The sequence below is a fragment of the Lycorma delicatula genome, chromosome 3 (assembly GCF_047948215.1).
Source record: "Lycorma delicatula isolate Av1 chromosome 3, ASM4794821v1, whole genome shotgun sequence".
NCBI classification, from domain to species: Eukaryota; Metazoa; Arthropoda; class Insecta; order Hemiptera; family Fulgoridae; genus Lycorma; species Lycorma delicatula.
In genome coordinates this window covers 48,809,930-48,832,345 of record NC_134457.1, presented here as the reverse complement: position 1 = coordinate 48,832,345, position 22,416 = coordinate 48,809,930, and the positions used below count along the sequence as shown (strand labels likewise).

The following is a 22,416-nucleotide window of genomic DNA, read 5'->3' as shown; positions in this document are numbered from 1 at the left end:
AATAATTTAATATTTATTAATAGTCGGCGAGTAACAAAGTGATAAAAAATTTAATTGAAGACACTGATAATACGTTCACTTAGGCAAATGTCACTTGCAACCTGAACTTCATTTTTAAGCTATTTTGAAAAATTTGCTGGTGTTTAGATGCTTAATCTCTTTGCTTTTTAATTTAAAATTTAACATCAGCTGGATATCAATCGACAGCTGGGCCAGACCTAATGAAACTAAAAGCACCAGTTTATAGGTCTTCAGCATTTTTGAAGATGAATAACTAAGAGAGTATCAATTTTAGAAAAAAAGTCTTTTTTCTAGAAGTCTTTTTCTGCAAAGAATTCAATTCTGCAATAAATAATGTAGGTTCATATTTTTAAAAAATGATTTAACTTGAAATGACCCTTATTTGATGTTATCAAGGACAACATATGTAGTGAATGTATTTTCCCCTTGAAATGGAAAAACTTCAGTAGGAAATATTTTTTCCTAAAATGTGTAGTTTTTGAGGTATAGATGTGTCTCAATTTAAATGGACCACGTGGTATATATATATGTATATATACACACACACACACATACATACATACATATAGTCAGTAAGTGCCTGCTATAACGGCCCTCAGTACAGTGGACTTTTGACATAACGGTCTGTATCGAGCTGACAAAAAAAAAAAAATAGCACCCACTTTCCTAAGTTGTGTTGGAATTATGGCAACAGTGTGTGCCAGATGATGTGTTGTGATGGTGTGTTGTATAGTATTTCTATTATAGTACAGTGCATGTTATGATTGAAACGAGAGGACTCATTTATGTGTTAAGTATTGTTTAGTTAAATCTGTACATACATAAAAGTTTTATAAGTACATTTACCACGATACATATATAAAATTGTGCCATGTAAATAGTTATGGTAAGTTTCGTTCATTAGTAATTTAGGCTTTGGGTTTTTGTTTTAAAGATGTCTGTGAGCAACCAATAAAAGAAAGCATAATGTTAATTTGTCTATAAGCCAGAAACTTGAATTAGTAAAAGAGTTATAGTCCAGTATGTGTGTGTCAATATTGTGTGAGAAATATGATGTAAAGGTTCAGGCGAGGTATTTAGATGAAATACTTACTGTACTTGAATAGGAAGATTTAATTGGAGACAAACTTGGGGGAAAACTACCAGTATAAATAAATACTCGATAAAGTTGGCAATATTTAAATGATGTTTGTGAGTCATTGAAAAAGATGATCCTCGCACATACTTGGAAAACCATTGGCTTAAATAATGACAATGTTGATAAAGATTTGGAAAAATATTTTTGCGAAGCGGGTTAATTTCTGACTGTTTTTCAAAAGAGAGTAGGAAAAAATTTACTGAACATGACATGTGCAAATGGTTGGAAGATTGCGATACTGATCCTGGGTGCAGAATTATGAATGATGAAGAAATAATCAATGAAGCCTTTCGTGGACTAAAAATGATTCTGAAGATGATGAGGCAAAAGGAAAGGAAGTGATTCTGAAGATCATGAGGCAAAAGGAAAGGAAGTGATTAAAAAACCCAGCCTTTCTAATGTTTGTGGTGGTTGAAACAATAATTTCATACATCGATTTATTGCAGGAACAAGACTTGCAGCCATATTATGAAAATTTGCAAACTCAGTCATTAAGTAATTAAAAATTTACAATTTTGACTCCTCGGTTTCATCAGTTTCATATCGGTATGCTAAATCAAACTTTGTACATATCTAATCTTTCTTAATTTACCATAATTAATATTTTAGAACTAACTGTAGTGTAGTGTATAGTTATGTGCGTAATAAAATAAAATAATTTTTTCTCTTTGTCTACGTATTTTCTTTTAAATTATGTATTTTTGTCTTGGCTTCCGATCTGGGCTTGGATTATGTAATACAAGTAAGTACAATAAAAATTAAAATTATTCAATTTAATTAATTTAAGTACAGTATTAATATATGGTGTTTAATAATGAAATGTAAATAAGTTTGTGCAGGCCTGGATATGTACATTAAATATAGGCATACTATAATACTGTACTTTGAAATTTGATATAGCAGACCTCCCCAGCAACAGACAACAGCCTCTCCCAATTAGTCTGTTATAGCGGGCACTTTATATATACATATATGTATATATGTGTGTGTGTGTGTGTATATATACACACAGAAATTATGTTTTTCTGTGTAAAAGTTACTTTGATTTTAAATATTCTTTACGTGTTCGAAATAAATAACTTTATAATTATCACTAACTTTAGTTTTATTTCTAATGGTAGAAATAATTAGTTAGAGTACATATTTGATTTTACTTAACACACGTCTTTTATTTATGCAATGATATCTTAATTAATTAAATCAGCACTTTTTATTTTCATTAACTTTATTTTATTTAATTTTTTTAACGAATTCATAAATACATTTGTACAGTCATTTTCATAAAATATTATAAAATCATTAAAAAATTTTTTCTTTAGCCGTTACCCTCGCATGGTAGGGCTGCGCACCGAGGAGCTGGTGGTGGTGATACAGCTGCTTCCTTGCATACCAAATTCGCTAGAATGCAGGTTCAAGGTGAGTTACAATTTACCAAAGGGATTTATATTCTTGTATTTTAATCTCATTACACATTTTCTGTGGGGGGGGGACTCTGTTCAAAAAAGTGTTTCCTTCGTGATGTTATGTTTGTTATTAATCTTGATTTTTGTTGATGTGTTTTGCTAAGATTAATCAAATTTTATCCGCTGTCCAAAACCTTGTATATAAATTAGGAACATATAGATTTGGTGATTTGTTTATAGTTAGTTAAGACTTGTACACTTAGTTAAGAGTTAAGACACTGAGTGCATTTCCTACTTTAGGCCTGAATCTTACCAGGATCATGCCTGTTAGTTTTGACATTTTTTGCCATTCTCCCTTTCCATTAATAATCAATATTGTAATCTTATTAAAAAATATATTAAATGTACTATGTTTGTATTTTATACACTATTATGAGAAAAAAATTTCACATGGCTCTGAAAATGCTTTATGATGCCAGTTATACCTTCATAAATATTTTTCAAAAAATTGGTAGTTCCTAATATAGTATAAGTGGGGGTCCACATTTCTGTTGACATAAATTGAATAAAATTAGAATTTTGAATGATATTTAATAAACAATTTAAAGTAAGGGAAATGACATTATCAATTATTATTTAATAAATTTTATATAAAAATTTATTCTTTGTTTTTTGTTGCTATAAAATTTATGAGAAAAACTTTTATGTAAATTTTCAACAGAATGAATTTTTTTTAGATGAGGGTAAGGAAGGAGCAGCAGGTGGCAACTCAAGACAGATTGGACGTGGAGCTTCCAGAGGACGCCGAGAAATTGGTGTTCCATCAACAGAAATAATTAAAACTAAACCAGATTCATGTTTATCCAAAATTGGTATGTTGCACAATTTTTTTGATTGAAATTTTATTATGTTATGATTATAGTAGTCACAGAGAATAATGAATGAAACAGTGAAACAAATTGGGTATAGAATTATTGTAGTATAATGATGTAAAATATTTTAATTTATTAATGGAATGTCATGAAGGGATACAACTATCATCTTCATCAGTTTTGTTTCAACCTGACATAGTGTTTTTGTTTTTTTTTTGTATAATATTTTTATTTTTGTGTAAAAAACGTCTTTTCTTGTGATAAGCTGTTTAGGTAGGTATTATTATTATTTTGATTTTTTTTTTATCTTTATGATTGCTTAGGATCACTTGGTCATTATAGAAGTCTCTTTGAAAGTACTGTTTGGGCCCTATGGTCTTCAGTACTTTTTCATATGTTCTGATGTTCATGCCCTTTCTGGCATTGAAAATGTTTGGGTGATGAGTTTATTTTTTATGAGTGTGAAGAGTAATTTTGTCCTTGATTTTTCGTTTAATTTTATCTTGTCTGTGGTATCTTCCAGTGTAAGGCCAATTTTCTCTCTGATCCATCTGCATTCTGACTTTGTAACTGTATTTTACTGTCTTATTTTTGCATTCATGGTTAGACAATTTTTTACTGTAGGTTAATTTTTGTGCTTTAGTTAGTTTTGTTCTTGTTTGGATTGAGGTTTTTCGTTGAGGTTATTTTTTAAAATTATTTCTGAGGTATTAAATTGAATTACTATTTTTACTTTATTACCGCTTATGTTTACTTCTTTTAATTGTGTTTGTTTTTGGGGCATAATTTCTGTCTTTTTGAATTTAGGCCAATTTTATTTGCAACATTTTGTAGTTCTAATACAAGTGTTTTAGCTTCATCAATGTCATTTGCTAGAACCTAGTCATCAGCAAAACTAAGGATGTTTGTTTTGACTTTTTGGCCTATTACTTGTGAGGGGGGAGGGGGTCATTTTTTGAGCCATTCGTTCATTACCATTTCCAGATTACAGTTAAATAGTAACAATGAGAGTGTCATTGCTCAATCCTGTTTTGATCTCAAATGGTTTAGTGAGTTTGCCTCTGGATTTCACTTTAGTATTTGTGAGGGTCAGATTTATCATGTTTATTAATTTGGCATTAAGTCCAAATTTTAGAATTTTTGTAGTCCATCAGAATTTTTAGTAGGGGTTCTCTGTAGATGCAATCATATGTTTCCAAGTCTACAAGTTTTATCACCATGTGTGCTTCTTTTTCTTTTTTAATTCATTAGTAGCCTGAATCTCATGATCTGGGTCTGGATAACTCCTCCAGGGTTTGAAACCTCCCTGTTATTCTCCTAGCTCTTTTTAGAGTTGTAGACTGATCCTATTGAAGATGATTCATCAGTGAATCTTGTATGTTGGGTCTAGGAGTGTTGAAGGACCCTATAGGGTCTGACCCCAATGGAAAGATCCTGCCACATGATGATTTTGGTCGCCATGCCACCCCCTCTGTACCTGATGGGCTTACCGGAGGTTGTCTTCTTAACCCGCAGACTGAATAACATCTCTCGGTTAACAGCTCTGCCTTCATCAGGATGTCACCAATGTAAATGCCACAAATGGTGAACGTACTATCAATAAACACAAAAAAACCAAAAACAAACTACTCAAGTGATTTGAACTGAGTAGAAATAAAATATGTAAATTTGAACTATAGCCCTACCTATGAAATAAGACTAACATCATGAAATAACAAAACTAAGGAGTGCCTATCTTGACAACAAGAAAATCCCCAAACAGTCTCTAACCACCCGGGTTAGTCAAATTTCCTCTCCTACACACCCTCTGCATCTCACTAAAGAAACAAATATTTCCTGTAATCGTCTATCATCATACCGATGATAGACATATAAAACATGAAAGGCATCATCTAATATGCCACACCACAGATATAGGTTCGAATCAGCCAGGTTGAAATGAGCCAACTTATCCCTAAAAGCACCATGGTCCAAAGGAAACTGTTATATACTTATTAGGAGGTGCCCCGTGGACTTATTACATCAGGGGAAAGACCATATGTGTAATCCCGTCAGCTGTCTCATCCAACGTAATCTGCCACAATTGAAATTCATCATTTGCAGTCTCTAATCTTAACAGAAGTTAGTTGACCCAACTTTGCAAAATAATGTTATTGATGCTGAAGTGTAAGAACATTAATAGGCTTTACTCCAGCAATCACTGGGACAGCCTCACAAGAAACTGTACAGTAACCATCTGTCACTATTAACAACAAAAGGTGCTGGGCCCTCAGCAAAATGTTCATGTACGTATTAAATTTTTACCCTTATAGAGGGGATACTCATATTCTTAAAATGTAGACCCCGATCTGGATTAACCACAGGTGGAATACCCTTGAAGGAACTACTGGCCTTTTTTGCGATGTGCTGTAAATGCTCCTTAAAACAAAAATTTTCATCAAGGAGCACCCCAAGGTACTTCTGGACCTTAACATATCAAATTCAGTGACCTGACATTGAAACAAAGACTTGCTGCGTCATAGCCAAACGGCCCTTCAGCAGCATCGTCATAGTTTTATCTGGACTGAATGCCATCTTATATTGAGGGCCCTATAGCTCAGGTACCTGATTGATTTTTATTCCATCAGAAGCTTTTAAAGATAATTATTTTAGAAAAAATTTCAAAGTTTAGACTACAATTATAACATTAATTTCATTATTAATATGACTCCTATCACCAATAATTTGGTTTACACCCAAGTTGTTAATTTAATAAATTTTATTTCTAAAAACATTGAGAACAAACCCTGCGTGTGGTGTTAAAGGTTCTAAAACGTATGATCTGTACAGTCTTTAGATGTCAGTAATTATTTGTTGGCGAGCGAAAAATATTTGTATTTGTGTAAAAGTATTATTTTTTATAAAGAAGTATTCTTCTAAAGATGAATATGTAAAGTGTAGGCTCATATTTTTAGGAACTCACTTAAAATAGATAGGCATATTCTTCCCTTCTTTTATTAATGTTATTTCCAAAGTTGAAGTATGGATATATTGTGTTAGTTCATTAATAAACAAATCTGGACAACCTGCTTTTGATAGCAAAAATTTTAAAAGAACTAAATCTTTCCTTTTAAATTGAAACATCAAATGGACAGTACTGCCAGTAAAAGCCTGATCAGTCATCCTGATTCTCAACCGAAAAACTTGAATTTCTGAGAAAACTGTTCATTTCTGAGTTTCGATGACAAACATATGAATAGTGTGTACATTATGTAGCCTGGGTTCACTTAGAATCGAAAGTTTTTTAACACTCTGGCATGTTGTAATAAGGATTATTATATCAAGCAATGCATTTAGTGGATTTACATAATTAAAAAACACCACATCAAACTTTTTTGGATGTGAATATAAATATTATAGATAATTCTCAGTCCATCATTTTGAATTATTCCTTCCATCATACAAAAATCCTTACACAGCGTGTTCTTGCATGTACTAAAGGATTTTTAGAGATATCTGCAAAAATTATTAACTAAAAAGATATTTAATGAAAACTTATTAATCTAATCAATTTTGAAAGAAATAAATAAAATAAATATTAAGCAGATACTTAGGCAGACAAACAACGAAGAATTGCGTGATAACTCCAATAGTCAATTAAAATTAAGTTGTTCGTGTAAAAAGAGGCGAGGTATGTTGATAATTTTTATTCTATCTTTTATTAGAATCTGCAGGATTCATATTAAACAAAATACTTAAAAATAATAACAACCAAATTCCTAATTTAATTTTTTGCTTTTCCGTTTTTTTCTTTTAACAATTTTTTTTTTATTTCTCCTGCAGACCATATTTTTTTACTTCAAGAATGATTGTGCAAGTATGCTAATTAAGCTTGAACACAACATGAAAAATAAAACAAGTTAAAATAGTAATATATTACTAAATTTTCCTTTTTAAGATAATTATAAAATTATCATATTGTGCAATAGAGTGCTGTCTGAAATGACTAGTGCTATCTCAAGTGCACTTTAGTTCGTACATATCTTTTAATAACTTTCTTATTATAATTTTTATCATTAGAAATATTAATAAGTTTGAGCATTTCCAACTGATAAAAAAAATCTAATTCAAATCCTTTGCTCTATTCAATAAATGCCCATTTTTATGAGAACAAAGCAAAAACTAAAAGAAAAATAATGACCACCTCTCTGATCCTATTAAACAACTTTTGGATATGCAAACAGGAAAAGGGGAAGGGGAAAAAGAAAGGAAAAACCATCACGTTCTAATTTAACACAATGTTTACCACTACATCTTAATTTTTTTATTAGAAAATTTTTGTCTTTGTTCCATATGAATATTATTTTCTTACTGTTTTTTATAGTGAAATTGATTATTTTAGGCAGGAATTATTTAAATGTTCATAGTAGCACTTCCCCATTTTAATTCTGACTGTCTAATCCTTTCTGTAATCTTTAATTTTTAAATTACTGCTTATAACTTTTACGTAAAAAATTTATAGGTTATAAATAAATCTTTATAAATATTTTTTATTTTCAAAAATCTTTTTTATCTTTGTCAAGAATCTGTTAAACCCAGTTAATGTTAATTATTCTCCTGAATACTGTAATTGCATTTTTTTCATTATGTAATTGTTTAGCAAATTTTTGATATTAAAATAATGTTGTTTAATTAAAAAATCAATAGACAATCAAACCTTTTTTTTCCTGTTTAGCCTCAGGGAATTATCATTCAGGTATTATTACTTCCTCAGAGGATGATATGTATGAGTATAAATGAAGTGTAGTCTTGTACAGTCTCAGTTTGACCATTCCTGAGATTTGTGGTTAATTGAAACCCAACCACCAAAGAACACCGGTATCCACAATCTAGTATTCAAATCCGTATAAAAGTAACTGCCTTTACTAGTACTTGAATGCTGGAACTCTCAATTTCCAAATCAGCTGATTTGGGAAGACGTGTTCACCACTAGACCAACCCGGTGGGTTTAAATAATCAAGCTTGTAGTCCAACATCTTCACTCCAAGAATTTTTTTTAAGTGAGATTAAACGTGCATTGTAGAAGTTGCAAAGTAAAAAAAAAACTAAAAGTTAACTAAAAAGAGATCTGATTTTATGGATATTTACATAGTTATAATTTTTTATTGCTCCCCCAAAAATATTCTAGCTTAAATATAGAATATTTTTATTATTTTTTTAGAAAATGGTTTTTTTATATTATAAATTTTGTTTCCGGAGTTTATTCTCTATTGTAAACGTGTACATTATTTATTGGGAAATTCTTTGTGAGAATTCCTTCAATGAGAAATTCTTTGAGTTAAAAATCAAATTTCAGTAGGACTGAAGAGGCATGTTGGCTTTTTTCATCCATTTATTCATTAAAATTTTTTTTTATTTTCATGATAATTGTGCGTTATTTTTTATTTTTTTTTGTTCTGTTTAATGCTTGAAATTAGGTACCTCTGGAAATGTGATCAGGCTGACAGCAAATTATTTTAGAATCTTAACCAAGCCTGATTACACTTTATATCAGTATAGAGTTGATTTTAAACCAGAAGAGGATAGAACTGCTGTAAAAAGGGCTCTTATGAAGATTCATCAGAAACAAATTGGTCCAGGATATATTTTTGATGGCACATTACTGTATACTTTCAGACGTTTGTATCCTAATGTGAGTTTTTTTTTATGGTAATGTAAGTTTTTATTGTACATTATATCCAAGAAGTTCCTATATACATAGGGTACGGGGACCATTAATAAGTATGTTTATCCTTTGGTGTAAAACTAATAGTACCCTTAGGTATTGTTGTGGGTATATATAATAGTATATGTTGTGGATTTATTTGTGTGTGCACCTTCATCTTGAACTTGCAGAGCCATGATTCTCCATGTTCTGGACATGTTGCAAAGTATATCATAGCTATAGTTCAAAAGGTCTCCTCCACACTGTTACAATTCTTGATTTATTATATTGACATGAAGCTGCATAAGCCCTCATTATTCCTCTAAGCTCTAATTATTATGTCAGGTGTGGTAAGACCAGGACTTTGTGTTGGCCATTGCATTGGGGCTGTTGAGGCTTGTGAGCCACACTCAATCCTGCGGCTTGGAAATTATTCATTTAGGAAATCGCACATTCTAACAGCCAAATGAGCTGAAATCCTGTTTTCATCTTGAATGCACAATATCTTTAGTTTAAGGTATTGACTATTTTTAAAACATTTGCAAATAGTAATTACTATTTACATACTTATTTTAAAAAAAAAAGAAGTGGTCTGAACAAGTATTGTGATATCATTCTGCCCCATGTTATTATATGTAGTGGATTCATTTCCAATTCGTGCATAAAATGAAATGTGACTTAGATTCTGCTTGGTCCAGAAAATCACTGTGATAAATTACACATTCATAAAAAAAATAACACTTGTTCAGGACAACTGCATTGCGAACTCATGTTAATACAGTTCAGCAGGCTGCAGCATGCTCTTCCTGTATCTCCATATGATATTTCATTCACAAAAGTTGATTAAAATTGTTTCACATTCAAATCTTTTAATATTGTCATGGATTGTTGATCATGGATTACTGTTGATCATTCTAGATTTAATTGGAGAGAGCTTCAATTAAATCAGTAGTATGTCAGAGTTACCAACATACCAATTACAAGAAGGGATATGGGAACTTAACATACTGTACATTATTTAAATCTTTGAAGAATGTAATTTAATTATTAACTGTATGACAAATTTGAAATACAAGAAATAATTTTTTTATGAATTTAATATTTTTATATTTATTACTTAAGAATTACTAGTTATTTTCATTTTCCTTAGTGTGTACAAATGGAAATTCTATCATAAACCTTGAATGATGATAAATAATAATTTAGATATGGTTTTTATTTTTTACAATTGCAAATAATAGCTGTATAATATAATCTGTTTTGTGATACAATTATTAACTCAGCAGAATTGCTTTGTGTATTCTTTCATAAGCTGCAATTTTAGCTTTTACTAGTGTTACTGTAATGTTTTTGAGTAAGAAGATTAATCTATCTATAATCTAAGGATTAAGAAAACATAACTTTCTTTTTAATATTATCAATTGTGATTTGGATTTTCAAATGATCCATAATTAATGTTATTAAACTTCAACATATTTTTATTTGTGTTTTAATAGACTGTAAACAGATTTCACCTGCATCTATGTTGTTTTTATACAGTCTACTTGTGGAGTGATCCCATTTTTTATTTTCATCTTAATAAAAAAAAAAAAATTAATAGTAGTATGGGATGTTTGTGTTTTAACAAATAAGTAGAATTATTTCTTCTCCTTTTGCTTGTTAATACGATACAATAATTTTATAAAAGAAAAGATTTTTTCAAAATCGATTGATAACATTGATATATAATTTTTTATTCTTTTTTTGTTATTGAGGTAGTTAATCCATAGAGATATGTTATTGATTCCTGTATAGCAGGCATTTAAGTTTAAAAAAAAAAATATATATATATATGTGTAATAAGGGAGCAGCTATAGAATTTTTAAATTAAATAATTTTTTTTTAAAGATAAGCTTGTCTCTAAAGTGTTATGTTGGTATAAACTAAATTTTTATAATTTACTAAAATTTGATTTCCCCTTTTAGTTGTGATTTTCAATTTTATTTTAAGGAAGTGTGTGCTAATAATGAGAAATTTCCTTGTAAGGTAGTAAACCCCATTATCTGCTTGTTTTTATGAAGGTGAAATATCAGCATTGCATAACTTATTAAGAAATTAACTTTAAGAATAGTTTTTTATATACCCAAGAACAAGTATTTCCTGTAAGTATTTGAAAATATTTCCTGTGATTGATTTCTAATATGGTAGCAATTTCAACTAAGTAATGAAAGGAAATATTTGTACTGAATCGTGTGATTTACTGATATAACTTTACGTAATATCATAATTTTATTTGACAGAATGGAAAGATGTTGAGATTAAACAAAGAATTTCTATTAAAGAAACTGGAAATCTGTCTGTCTTTAAACAGTAGATTAAAACAATGTTGACGATTGTTTAAAAGGTATGCACTATACTCTTATGAAAGAGTATGAAAAGGTCTGCACTATATTCTTTCCTTACATAAAGTGACTTATTACTTTCTACATGGCCAACTTTCCTGGTAGTTTTAATGGAAATTCCTTTTACCTACAACTCTTCCCATTCTGTTTTTAATTAAATTATGAATCTACACGCTGAGAAAGTTAATAAAACATGTGGAATGCTGGTTAAAATTCTTTATATATAATTTAGCACAATTCTTGAAGCTTTAATCTAATAAATTGAACACTGCAGTAACACAAACCTATTACATTAAACTGTTCTAAACTTATAAGTTGTGTAAATATAAATAGAAAACAAAAACCAGCTATTAATATGTTTTTCTGATTATTGGGGTACAAGAAGTATAACTTCTATACAAAGGGTGTTTGATAAGTCTGCAGAAAAATTAAAAATAAGCAAATAGTCTAGAAAAATAGTTGTCTAGGGAAAAATCTTTTTATTTTTCAGTGAAATCTCCGTCTAAATCCATTCACTTGGTTGAATAATGCTCAGGTTTTTCAGTCGCATCCTTATAGTGTGAATTAATCTGAACAAGTCTTCAAAATAGGCACATGTTTTAGAAGTTATTCATTATGTGAAAATTTCTTCCCAGCAAACCATTTCTTCATATTTGGAAACTGATAGTAGTCCCAAAGTGTGGATGAATTTTGTTGTGTAATTTGGGCAATTTTATTGTCATGATCACAGAAGAGCTGGTGCATTGCATTAGTGAAAAAACATTTTTGTCAAACATGTTTTTTTCTCATACAATGTAATAATGATAAATAATATTACTTTATCTTTTACACTTCCAAAGTCAATGAAGATTATGCCATACTCATTCCAAAAGACAGAATCTCATGTTTAAAACTGCTGATTGAATATACAGTAGGTCTAAAAAATTCATGAACTAAATTTCTGTTATTGATACAAGTAACTCCATCTCTTGGCCAACCAAGGAACTATGTAGAACAATGTGTTATGAGTGTGTGTACAAAATTTCATCACGTTTTGTCACTCCAGTGTTGAGTTATATTCAGCTGTGTACGTTGTGTTCATGTGACCTTATGTGAGCTTGTGACATGGCACATCCCAGCCCCATAAGGGAAGACACCTGCCTAGTGACTGACATTCCTAGCCCTGATGGGCTTTAACAGGAGTCGTCTATCACCCTCTAACTTTTTACATCTCATAGTAATAAGCCTGGTCTCTTTGGGATGCCACTGATGTAAATGCCTCAGTAGACGTTTACATTTGTGATATATTCTCAGCTTTTGCCTTTGCTGTAGGCCTTGTCCTGATCATGACATGGAACAGAGAAGTGCGATAAAATTTTGTGTTCAACTTCAAAAATCTTTCATTGAAAGTTATTCTATGAAGCAATTGCTAATGAAGCCACATCTCGTACAACATACACATGGTGAAAGCGGTTTAAAGACTGTACAGAGTCATTGGTGACGACAAACAAAGTGGGAGGTTGTCAACATTTGTTCATAACAAAAACGTTATGAAAATGCACGCACTCCTGCTCAAACAACCCCACCTTACCCTTTGGGCCATAGCAGAAGAAGGTAAACATTGAAAAAGATGTGGTAGGTATAATTCTAACAGAAAAAATAAACCGCCAAAAGGTATGCTCTTGTTTCATTCCACATTTCTTGACCGAAGAACAAAAACAGGTGCGTCTTTCTTGTGCTCAAGACTTCATTGAAACTGCTGATAGCGACCGGAATTTTTTTGCAAATTGTAACTGGGGATGAGAGCTGGTGCTTCATGTATGATCCGCAAATGAAGCGTCAGTCTGCTGCTTGGTTGAGTCCTGGAGCACAAAGACTGGTGAAAGTCAGGCAGCAAAAATCAAGAGTGACGATAATGATTGCATTCTTTGACTCAAAGGGCCTGATTTATCATGAATTTGCCCAAACTGTTCAAACCGTGAATTCAAAATTATATTTGGAAGTAATGAAATGCCTGATGCGTCATATTTGTCAAATCTGGCTCGAGTGCTGGGATTCGGGCAGTTGGACTCTCTTGCACGACAATGCCCCGGAACACATGGCAATAGTTTTAACATGTTATTACGCCACAGATCAAATCATTGTCTTATCCCACCTTACTTGGCTGCAGCAGACTATTTTCTATTCCCAAAACTTAAGTTGAAGATGAAAGGCCATCCAAAGGGCTTCAAGCAGTTAAAGCCGATCCCACAAAGTGATTTCTTCAGAGCAATTGACAGTTCCTCTCTTGAAAAGTTGTTTGCTTTCTATATGAATTGTTTTTGATGAGTAGCTTCTTAATATTGAAGATAATAGGAAGAAAGTTTTTCTTCTTCACTAGTGGATTAACAAAATATGGTTTAGACATCTTACTAAATTAAGAAACACATACTGTTTACTAACAGAGTCAGTACATTACTCAAGGAATGGTGTTCATTAACTGAATAAAGAATAAAAAATAATCTTAATCATACTTAGTTTAATACTTTTCACTAGTGTTGCTCTAGGTTAATTGTAGAAATGGGTATAGTTTTATCTGATCAGGAGCTCTTGGATTTTGCATTTTACGTACTCCTATCCTAGACCCTAGATTGGATTGTGTAAAATGAAATGAACAAAGCTCTAGGTTACTCACTGTGCACACTATTTGATTCTGTTTTAATAGATATGAGATATTTGGTGTTTTATTTTCATTATTTGATGTGTAGGGTCCTTATTACTTTTTCTTTTTTTATATTTAGAAATCAACAAAATTGAATATAATTTGTAGGAGAATAGCCAGTCTGAAGTTTATATAGGATCTGGTTATTTTATTTATGATAGAAGTTTGTTTTTTTTTTTAAAGAATGTTACTTGGTGATTTTTTTATGAGCATTTTATTGTAAATTATGTAATCATATATTTTTTCATTAAAAGATATATTAGTAATTTTAAAGTAATTAATGGAGGCAGTAATTCATAACTTTACTGTTAATAAAATAAATTTGTTTGATATGTATTAAAATAAACTAATTTTGTACATCATTTTCTGACTAATTGTCAAGTTTTTATTAATATTATGTTGGCTGGATTTATTTAAGATAGTGTCTTATGAAAGTCTTTTATGATTTAAAACAAGTATGTTTAGTTAATTAAATGACCTAATTCATGTAATCCTCATTGTTAGTCCTTTGTTTTGTTTTACTAATGATAATTTATTATTTATAGTTGATGTCTGGATTTATATTTTTGTTTGCAGCCATTAGAATTGTATAGCAAACGAGACCATGATGATGTAAATATTCAGATTATTATTAAATTGGTCGGTGATATAAGACATGGTGATTATCATTATCTTCAGATCTATAACATCATAATCAAAAAATGCCTAAGAAATCTAAACCTTCAACTTCTAAACAGAAATTATTTTGATCGAGAAGCCAGAGTTAGTAAAATATATATTTTTTTTTCTTATATTTTAGTAATTAAAATTTATTACTTAAGTGAATAAAAGAAATCCTGGTATCGGCAGCATTTCTTTAAAATGTTACTCATTTCATTTATTCAGTTAAAGAAAATAACTCTAGGAATATGAATCCCAGCTGCCGAATATTATCATATTAATTTTTTTTCCCACTGACTGGAATGATTTTTCCAAATTTAGATTTCTACAGAACTTTGTGATTCATCTGAACATTTTATTCAGATTAAATTAAAATTGTAATTTTAATTTACATTAAACATGTTCAAATTATAGTAGTGTTTTCCATCTCTTTTCACCACAAAAAATTATTCAATTTAAATTTGTTATTAATTTGGTTAATAACGATTTTTAATTTGGTTTAGAAGAAAAAACAATGCAGTAAAGGTTTTCAGTAAATGAAAACCTTTTTTTTTCAAATAATTGCAGTTTAAGATAATATCCAATAATTATCTCCTCCAATTGATTTTTATCTATATTATTGTGATGAAAATTTTGTTTCTTTATTCATGAATTATTTATTGATCCAAGATTTATCATTTTGCCTTTTGCAAGTTTAATATTTGATTAAAAAAAAGACTTTTTGGGTAAAGTTAACAAAAATAAAAGAACACACAGCTCGTATTTGCCAAAAGAAATTGGACTTTAATTGGAAAGAAAACAAATGAACTGAAGTTAAATCATAACCTTAAAAAATAAAAATAAATTATGAAATTAACATAACTTAATGATACTTAATAAATATCAGCTGAATCAACATATGAACAATGATATTAAATGAGCAAATACATGAATATACATTTTTTAAATACATATTTTAAAAACCTACAATTTAACAAAGCCTAAAAACAAGAGAACATAACATCAATAAACATAGTATGACTGGAAAACTATTGCATTACTGACATATGCTGTAATATTGAAAAAATTAGCAATGAACAAATGTCATTAACTTAGAAAAATAAATTACAGTAAATCTTAATTGGCACTGGCCTTTTCTAATTTATGAACATCATCAAACTTAGCATTAAATAATTAAAACTAGCAATTCTAGTTTAGTGTAGAAAAAAGGCCACAATAATATTCTAGTACAAAAAAAAAGTTAATTACAATAATCAAATTGAAATAAGTAAACATATAAGTACAGTTCATATTGGTAAACAAGCTTTCTTGAAAATATAAAATTACAAAGAAGTCCTAAAACATAACTGCACATCAGGAGTAATTTGCTTTAGGTTAATTTAAGAGAAGTAATATGAATACAGTTCATGAGTAGAAAAGAAATAATGTTGGCGATTAACAAGTTACAAGATTAAATTATAGAGTTAATTACAATAACAACAAATTGTAATAATTAAACACTTAAAATAGGTTGCAGCTGAACAATGACACAACCTTATATAAGTCACCTGTCGTGACTGCACTTAAATGAATAAATGGTTTTTAAACTAAAATTGAAAGTGAAATGCATAAGGTACGATGAACTGAATGTTCCACAAATCTTAATGATAAAATAACTGTTTAACGTAATAAATAATGAAAATTGAACTTGCCTGTAGCACACAAATATTAGCAAGAGACGAACTCGTAAATGAAGGTAAATGAATACATACAGTAATCCTGGGTGTAGTCCGCAGTGGTGTATCAGGAATGCAGGGGTGAGACGTGGTTTAGAGGTTGAGCAGGACGTGGTGTCTCAAAAATGTAGCAACGAGTTTGGAGAGATTCTCCATCGATGAAAATGTAATCAACAGCTCGAGAAGATTCGGCGTCGATAGAATTGGCAGTATTTAGTGATTGAAACACTTTCCACAGAGACGTAATATAGTGAATTTGAAGAATAACTTAACAAAGAAACGAGGCAAAACAAAATCATAGAGATCGGTGAAATCACAAAAAAACTGGCGAGTAGAACTAGAGAAAATTTAGACAGAGAAATACCGCAACATTTATAAGAGTATGAAGAGGACGAAAGTATTAACATTATACGAGAGAGAGAGAGAGAACATTGAAGCCTGGTCCTCCACTGGAGGACCAGGATCTGCACAACATGAAAGTCAGGACTAGAATGACCAAAGCTGACGTGGTAAGAGGTAGGGGAAGCAAACAAAGCAATGGACGAAGAGTGTGTGTATGTCTGTTGACAACAAGAGTAGTGTCTTAGTGTTAATATGAGTACGATAAGAGAAAACGTGTGGAATTCAGGAACGAAGACATAACAAAAATAATTTGCAAGCAAGCAGACCACTAAAGAATTACGTAAGGCAGGTAAAATAAATTCTGAATTACCAAGTTGAAGAAATGACATCAGGGCAGACAAAGAGAAATAGACTTCTAGGAACTATGACAATATTGAAATTGGTGAGAACAAAAATACTTAAGAATAATATATATATATAAAGACCAAACAGCAATAAATAATGCGAGATATGAAATACGTTGACACCAATATGATGATGCAATCAGTAAGTCAAACTGGAGACTGAGAGAAATGATATCGAAAACAAACCCAAACAACCTATTTAAAAATATACATAGATAAGGCTTACAAAAATGCAAAATAAAATTACCAAGCCTGTAAACTACAAGACTCGATCATAACCTTAAATTCATTGGAATAAAAACAACTTTACGCGTTGGCGTAAACAACTTCAGAAAGACCAGAAATAGATTCAACTTGTAAAATTATGAAAATTGTAAGTCTTTTTTACTGTAGTGGAAAGCTGGAGAACTTTTATCACCCTAGTTAAACAGTAATCTTAAATTGTCATGGGTTCCATCTTATGAAACCCTATAACCTAAAAACCTATAACCTACTCATATGTGGAGTGTACATCTAGTATATTCCACACCTATAAAAATTGCTATGTGTGAAGAATTGTAATGTTGGTTTTCCTTCAAAATTGCACGTGATTAGATTCTGTTTTTATATTTATGAGTAACGACTGCTGTTTTAATGTACATCTAGTCATCCCTGGTTATACAAAGTGCATACATATTTCAGGGTAATTAACAACGCCTTACTCCCAATGTAACAAAGAAAAATTGGATTATATGTTAAACAAATTTTTAAAGATTGATTTAATGATTCTTTTATTTTTTTGTAATAAATACAATTTTTTTAATAAATATTTTATTTCCATATTAATTCACTATATAAAGGTAAATAAAATATTTTTCAGCTGTAAAATAACATTGCAACAAAATTATAGAAAACATCATCATTAAGATTTTATAATAGAAACAGTTTGGCTAATAAACCATAAAACTTATCAGTGAACATTAATGTTGATTATAATTACATGTTTATCAGTAAAACTTGTAATTATACAATAAATCAGTGTATATTTTTAAAGAAAGATATAATGAATGATTCATGATTTTTTTCTTATAAAGAGGATGGTAAATGTATTAAAATTTAAACAAGGATTATTTATTAAAAATCCTCTTAAAGGTTTGTAATAAAAAAATTATAAATAAATAAATTAAAAAAACAAAATTAACCAAGGACAGAATTTGAAAGTGATGACCTACAATCACATACTACATGATTATTGGCGGTAACCTTCACATTTTCTGATTAAAATGTTCAGAGTTATTATTTCAGAATACTTAATTCATAATAGTGTAAACTATTTTTATGTATATTGTAAATTATTAACAAACAGCTAATGGTACCCTCAAAAGTGCTACTACATTAGGTAAGGTATGTAATAAAAACTTAAAAGGAAATCTTTTGGTTGATAAGTGTATATGTTATGGTAAATTTGTTTAAGCTGTGATTATTTATAATTACTGGTGAATTTATTAATCACCTCTAATGTTGGAGAATAACATATGTAATCTGTATCTTTAACGTTAGACACAAAGCAAGCATAGGTTATGATAAATTAACCAAACAACCTACGCTCGGTTCACTTGTTAACCTTGACTAAATAATAGCAATGTTTTGATTGTTTAAATAATAATTCAGTAATTACTCTGCTTATAGTCAAGCAATTCTAATATGTAGTATATATTAATAAGGAGCATGTGTCAAATATCCAATTTATTTAATAAATTGCTGTATATTTATTAAATTCTCCAACATCAGAGGCAATTATTCAAATACACCGGTAATTTATGTGTACTTTATATACTATAGGTGTATCATGAATTTCTCCTGAGACCTTGTGAAAATAATGAAGAAAGTTTTCATAAACATATGTCCTAAAATGTTACATGGGTAATAAAAAAATAAAATTCATAAACAAAACTTGTAGAGCATTTAATTCTGAACAGAATGATCTAAGATAAGTTGAATAAAATAAAGAAAAGTTAGAAAATGAAAATTATACATAGAAACAGTACACTACTCCAAAGTGCATTAGACGAGGGTTTATTTTTCAAGGTCCGAAATAAAAACCCGCGCAAAAATCAGATGAACCTTTGTGCATATGTGTTGCGCAGCATCTCTAGTATGGCCTTCAATCATGTCACCTCACTTCGTTTGGTTCTGAACACACAGCTAGCATGTAAACATGTCTACATCAATAGCATCTCTCACAAAGTGTGAAGTGCATGCGGTAATTCGATTTCTTCAGGCTGAGGGGTGTAATGCAGCTGAAATTCATCAACGAATAAGTAATGTGTACGGTGAAACTTCAGTGAGTGGTAACAAAGTGCGACAATGGTGCAGGAACTTTAAAGCAGGACGTGCAGATGTTCATGATGCAGGCGGTCAGGGAAGGAAGCTTGTGTCAACCGATGATCTCGTTGAGTGAGTGGATGAGGCAATTTGAGAAAATCGTTAGTTCACAATTTCTGTATTGAGTGATTCGTTTCCTGAAATTTCAAGGTCAGCTCTCTACACCATTGTGAGTGAGAAACTTCAGTACCACAAACTGTGTGTGAGATGGGTTCCCAAGATGCTGTCCGACCATCACAAAACAATGAGAATGGACGCCTCCCTAACGTTTCTCCAGCGCTACCACAATGAAGGAGAAGATTTTTTGAACAAAATTGTCACAGCGGATGAGACATGGGTCCATTTCGAAACTGAAGAAACAAAGGAACAATCCAAAAAGCAGATGCATTCTCATTCTCCCAGTAAAACTGAGAAGTTCAAGTGAACCTTCTCCAACAGAAAGTGTATGGCTATTGTGTTCTGGGACCAGAATGGAGTTCTCTTGGTGGAATTCATGGAACGTGGTATGACCATCACTGCTGCCTCATACTGTGTGACTTCAATGTCTATGAAGGGCAATTAGTGGAGAGGAATGTTGTCATCAGGCATTGTCTTTCTCCATGACAATGCTCGGCCGCACACTGCAGCTGTAACAAAGAAGCTCCTGCAGCGTTTTTGCTGGGAAGTGTTTGATCACCCACCATACAGCCCGGACTTGCCTCCATCCAATTTTCACCTCTTTGCTCACATGAAACGCTGGCTAGGAGAACAACATTTTGGCACAGACATCGATTTGCAGACCAGCGTAGAAACATGGCTGAAAACACAGGCGGCTCTGTTCTATGACGAGGGTATTAAAAAGTTGGTACCATGCTACGACAAATGTCTAAATCGGAGTGGCGACTATGTAGAGAAATAGCGTAACTATGTAAGTACTTGTTACAAATAAAAAATTTTTTATTTTCACTGTGGTTTTAATTTTGTGACCGATCGGACATTGAAAAAAAAAAATAACCCTCATACATACCGGTTTATAATAAATGTTCAAAAATTAGTTCCCTTAAGTTGCTTAGCTGCATCCATAATGCGGACAATTAATTCCTCACTAGAATGTTTTTTTGTTTTGTGTACAATATTTTTCATCTCAGTTGGAAAAATCTAAAGATCTTAGATCTGATCTTGGTGGCCAGTAATCTGGGCCTCTATGATTGATCCATTTCTCAGGAAAATGATAATATAACTGAGTAGAAATAGCACAAGATAAGTGAGGGCACGCCATCATGCTGGACGTATACTTTGTGTCTTAGTGCTGGAGGAACATCTTCAAGCAGCTGTGGCAATTCTTGAAGAAAATGCAAGTAGACCTCAGCATTTAAGCAACTAGGTTATATGAACGGTCCAAACAGCTAATTGTAAAGAAGGCTGTAACATACATTGATGCTAAATTTGTGTTTAAAAATTTCCTTCCATCGTTTCATGAGACCTTCTGCTCATGTATGGTCATTGTGTAAGTTGTTGTCACCAGCTTGAGAGAAATTTTCTCCTTTGGGAAACAAAATAATGTTTGTTGATTTGTATTTCTCTACTTGCAGAACACCAAGCGAAGCATTACATCTCCTGGGTATAGATGTTTAACTGGCTGTTTATGATAAGGATAAAAGTTTTGTTTAAGTGTCCTCCAAACCATCGAATGCGAAACTGATCTGCATAGAAAGATGATATGTACTAACGTCTGGACTGCATAGATAATAATTTCATCAATAATAGTGTTGTGTGCAGTAGCTGTACCATTACATATATCCAAAGTAAATACCATGTCAGTGTATTTCTCTGTAAATAAGTATGTCATTACTTCAATGGCAAACCGATCATGTTCAAACTATAATTCACAGAAAATCTTTGCTGACAGCTCAATTCATAGTACCCGATTACTTAATGATATATACCTTAGATACTTAATGTACCTTACAGAATGTTTTAAATACCAAATAGTATCACGCATTGTTGACTGCTGTTATTTTATTGCCAATCTTGAAATAATTTTTCAGAAAATTTATTGTATTTTTGTCTAATAAAAAAAATTATCTCAATTGTTTTTGTTTTATTTTACAGTTGTATAATTTCCTTCTTTTTTTTTATTTATCAGTAACTTTTAACAGTAAATTTTGTTTTTACAAATTTTTCATATCACCAAAAAAGAATTTAGTTTTTGTTTATATGAAATAAGTACCTTTCTCGCAAATGTAATAATGTACTGTTACTAAATAAAATTCAAATTTTGTAACTTTTCTTTGTTTTATTTAACTTATTTTACATTGTGTTTAGATTCTGTACAGGTTTTTTTTAATAGTTTTATGTGTTTATTACCCATCTAACTTTGTTAGATGGGTAATAAACACATTGTATGTCTAACATAAAAAAATAAGTTTTTTAATCCCAATTTATTGGTTTTCACCCCAGATTTTGGAGAACTACTGCAGCTACAGTTCTGGCGTTTATTTTATTCGATCTTTAATGTCAATAACCATAAAATACTGAATTTCAAAATTGAGCCATGTCAATAAGAAATCACTAATACTGCTCCTTAATTATAGTCTTAAAAATTTCAGTATGATCCCATTTCATTGGGGTAGCTGAAATTCAAGCAAAATCTTCCACTAGTCGTAATTCAAAAACAAAACATTTTTGGACACATGTTTTATATAAACTTTTTCCATTATTTTCCATGAGCAGGATGTGTCATAAAAGTCCCTACAGAACTTAATGATACATCG

The 22,416-nt window shown here is 30.8% G+C and overlaps 1 protein-coding gene across 5 annotated transcripts in view; it reads left to right on the top strand.

Annotated features, from left to right (window-relative positions):
* The window catches only part of LOC142321570 (piwi-like protein Siwi), a 118,734-nt gene that overhangs the window by 24,027 nt on the left and 72,291 nt on the right, over positions 1–22,416 (top strand). For all 5 annotated transcript variants that reach the window (XM_075359771.1, XM_075359766.1, XM_075359770.1 and 2 more), the window contains exons 3-6: positions 2,479–2,575; positions 3,300–3,434; positions 8,891–9,105; positions 14,755–14,940. In XM_075359771.1, coding sequence (XP_075215886.1) covers positions 2,479–2,575; positions 3,300–3,434; positions 8,891–9,105; positions 14,755–14,940 — 633 coding nt within the window. The remainder of the gene's footprint in view (positions 1–2,478; positions 2,576–3,299; positions 3,435–8,890; positions 9,106–14,754; positions 14,941–22,416) is intronic.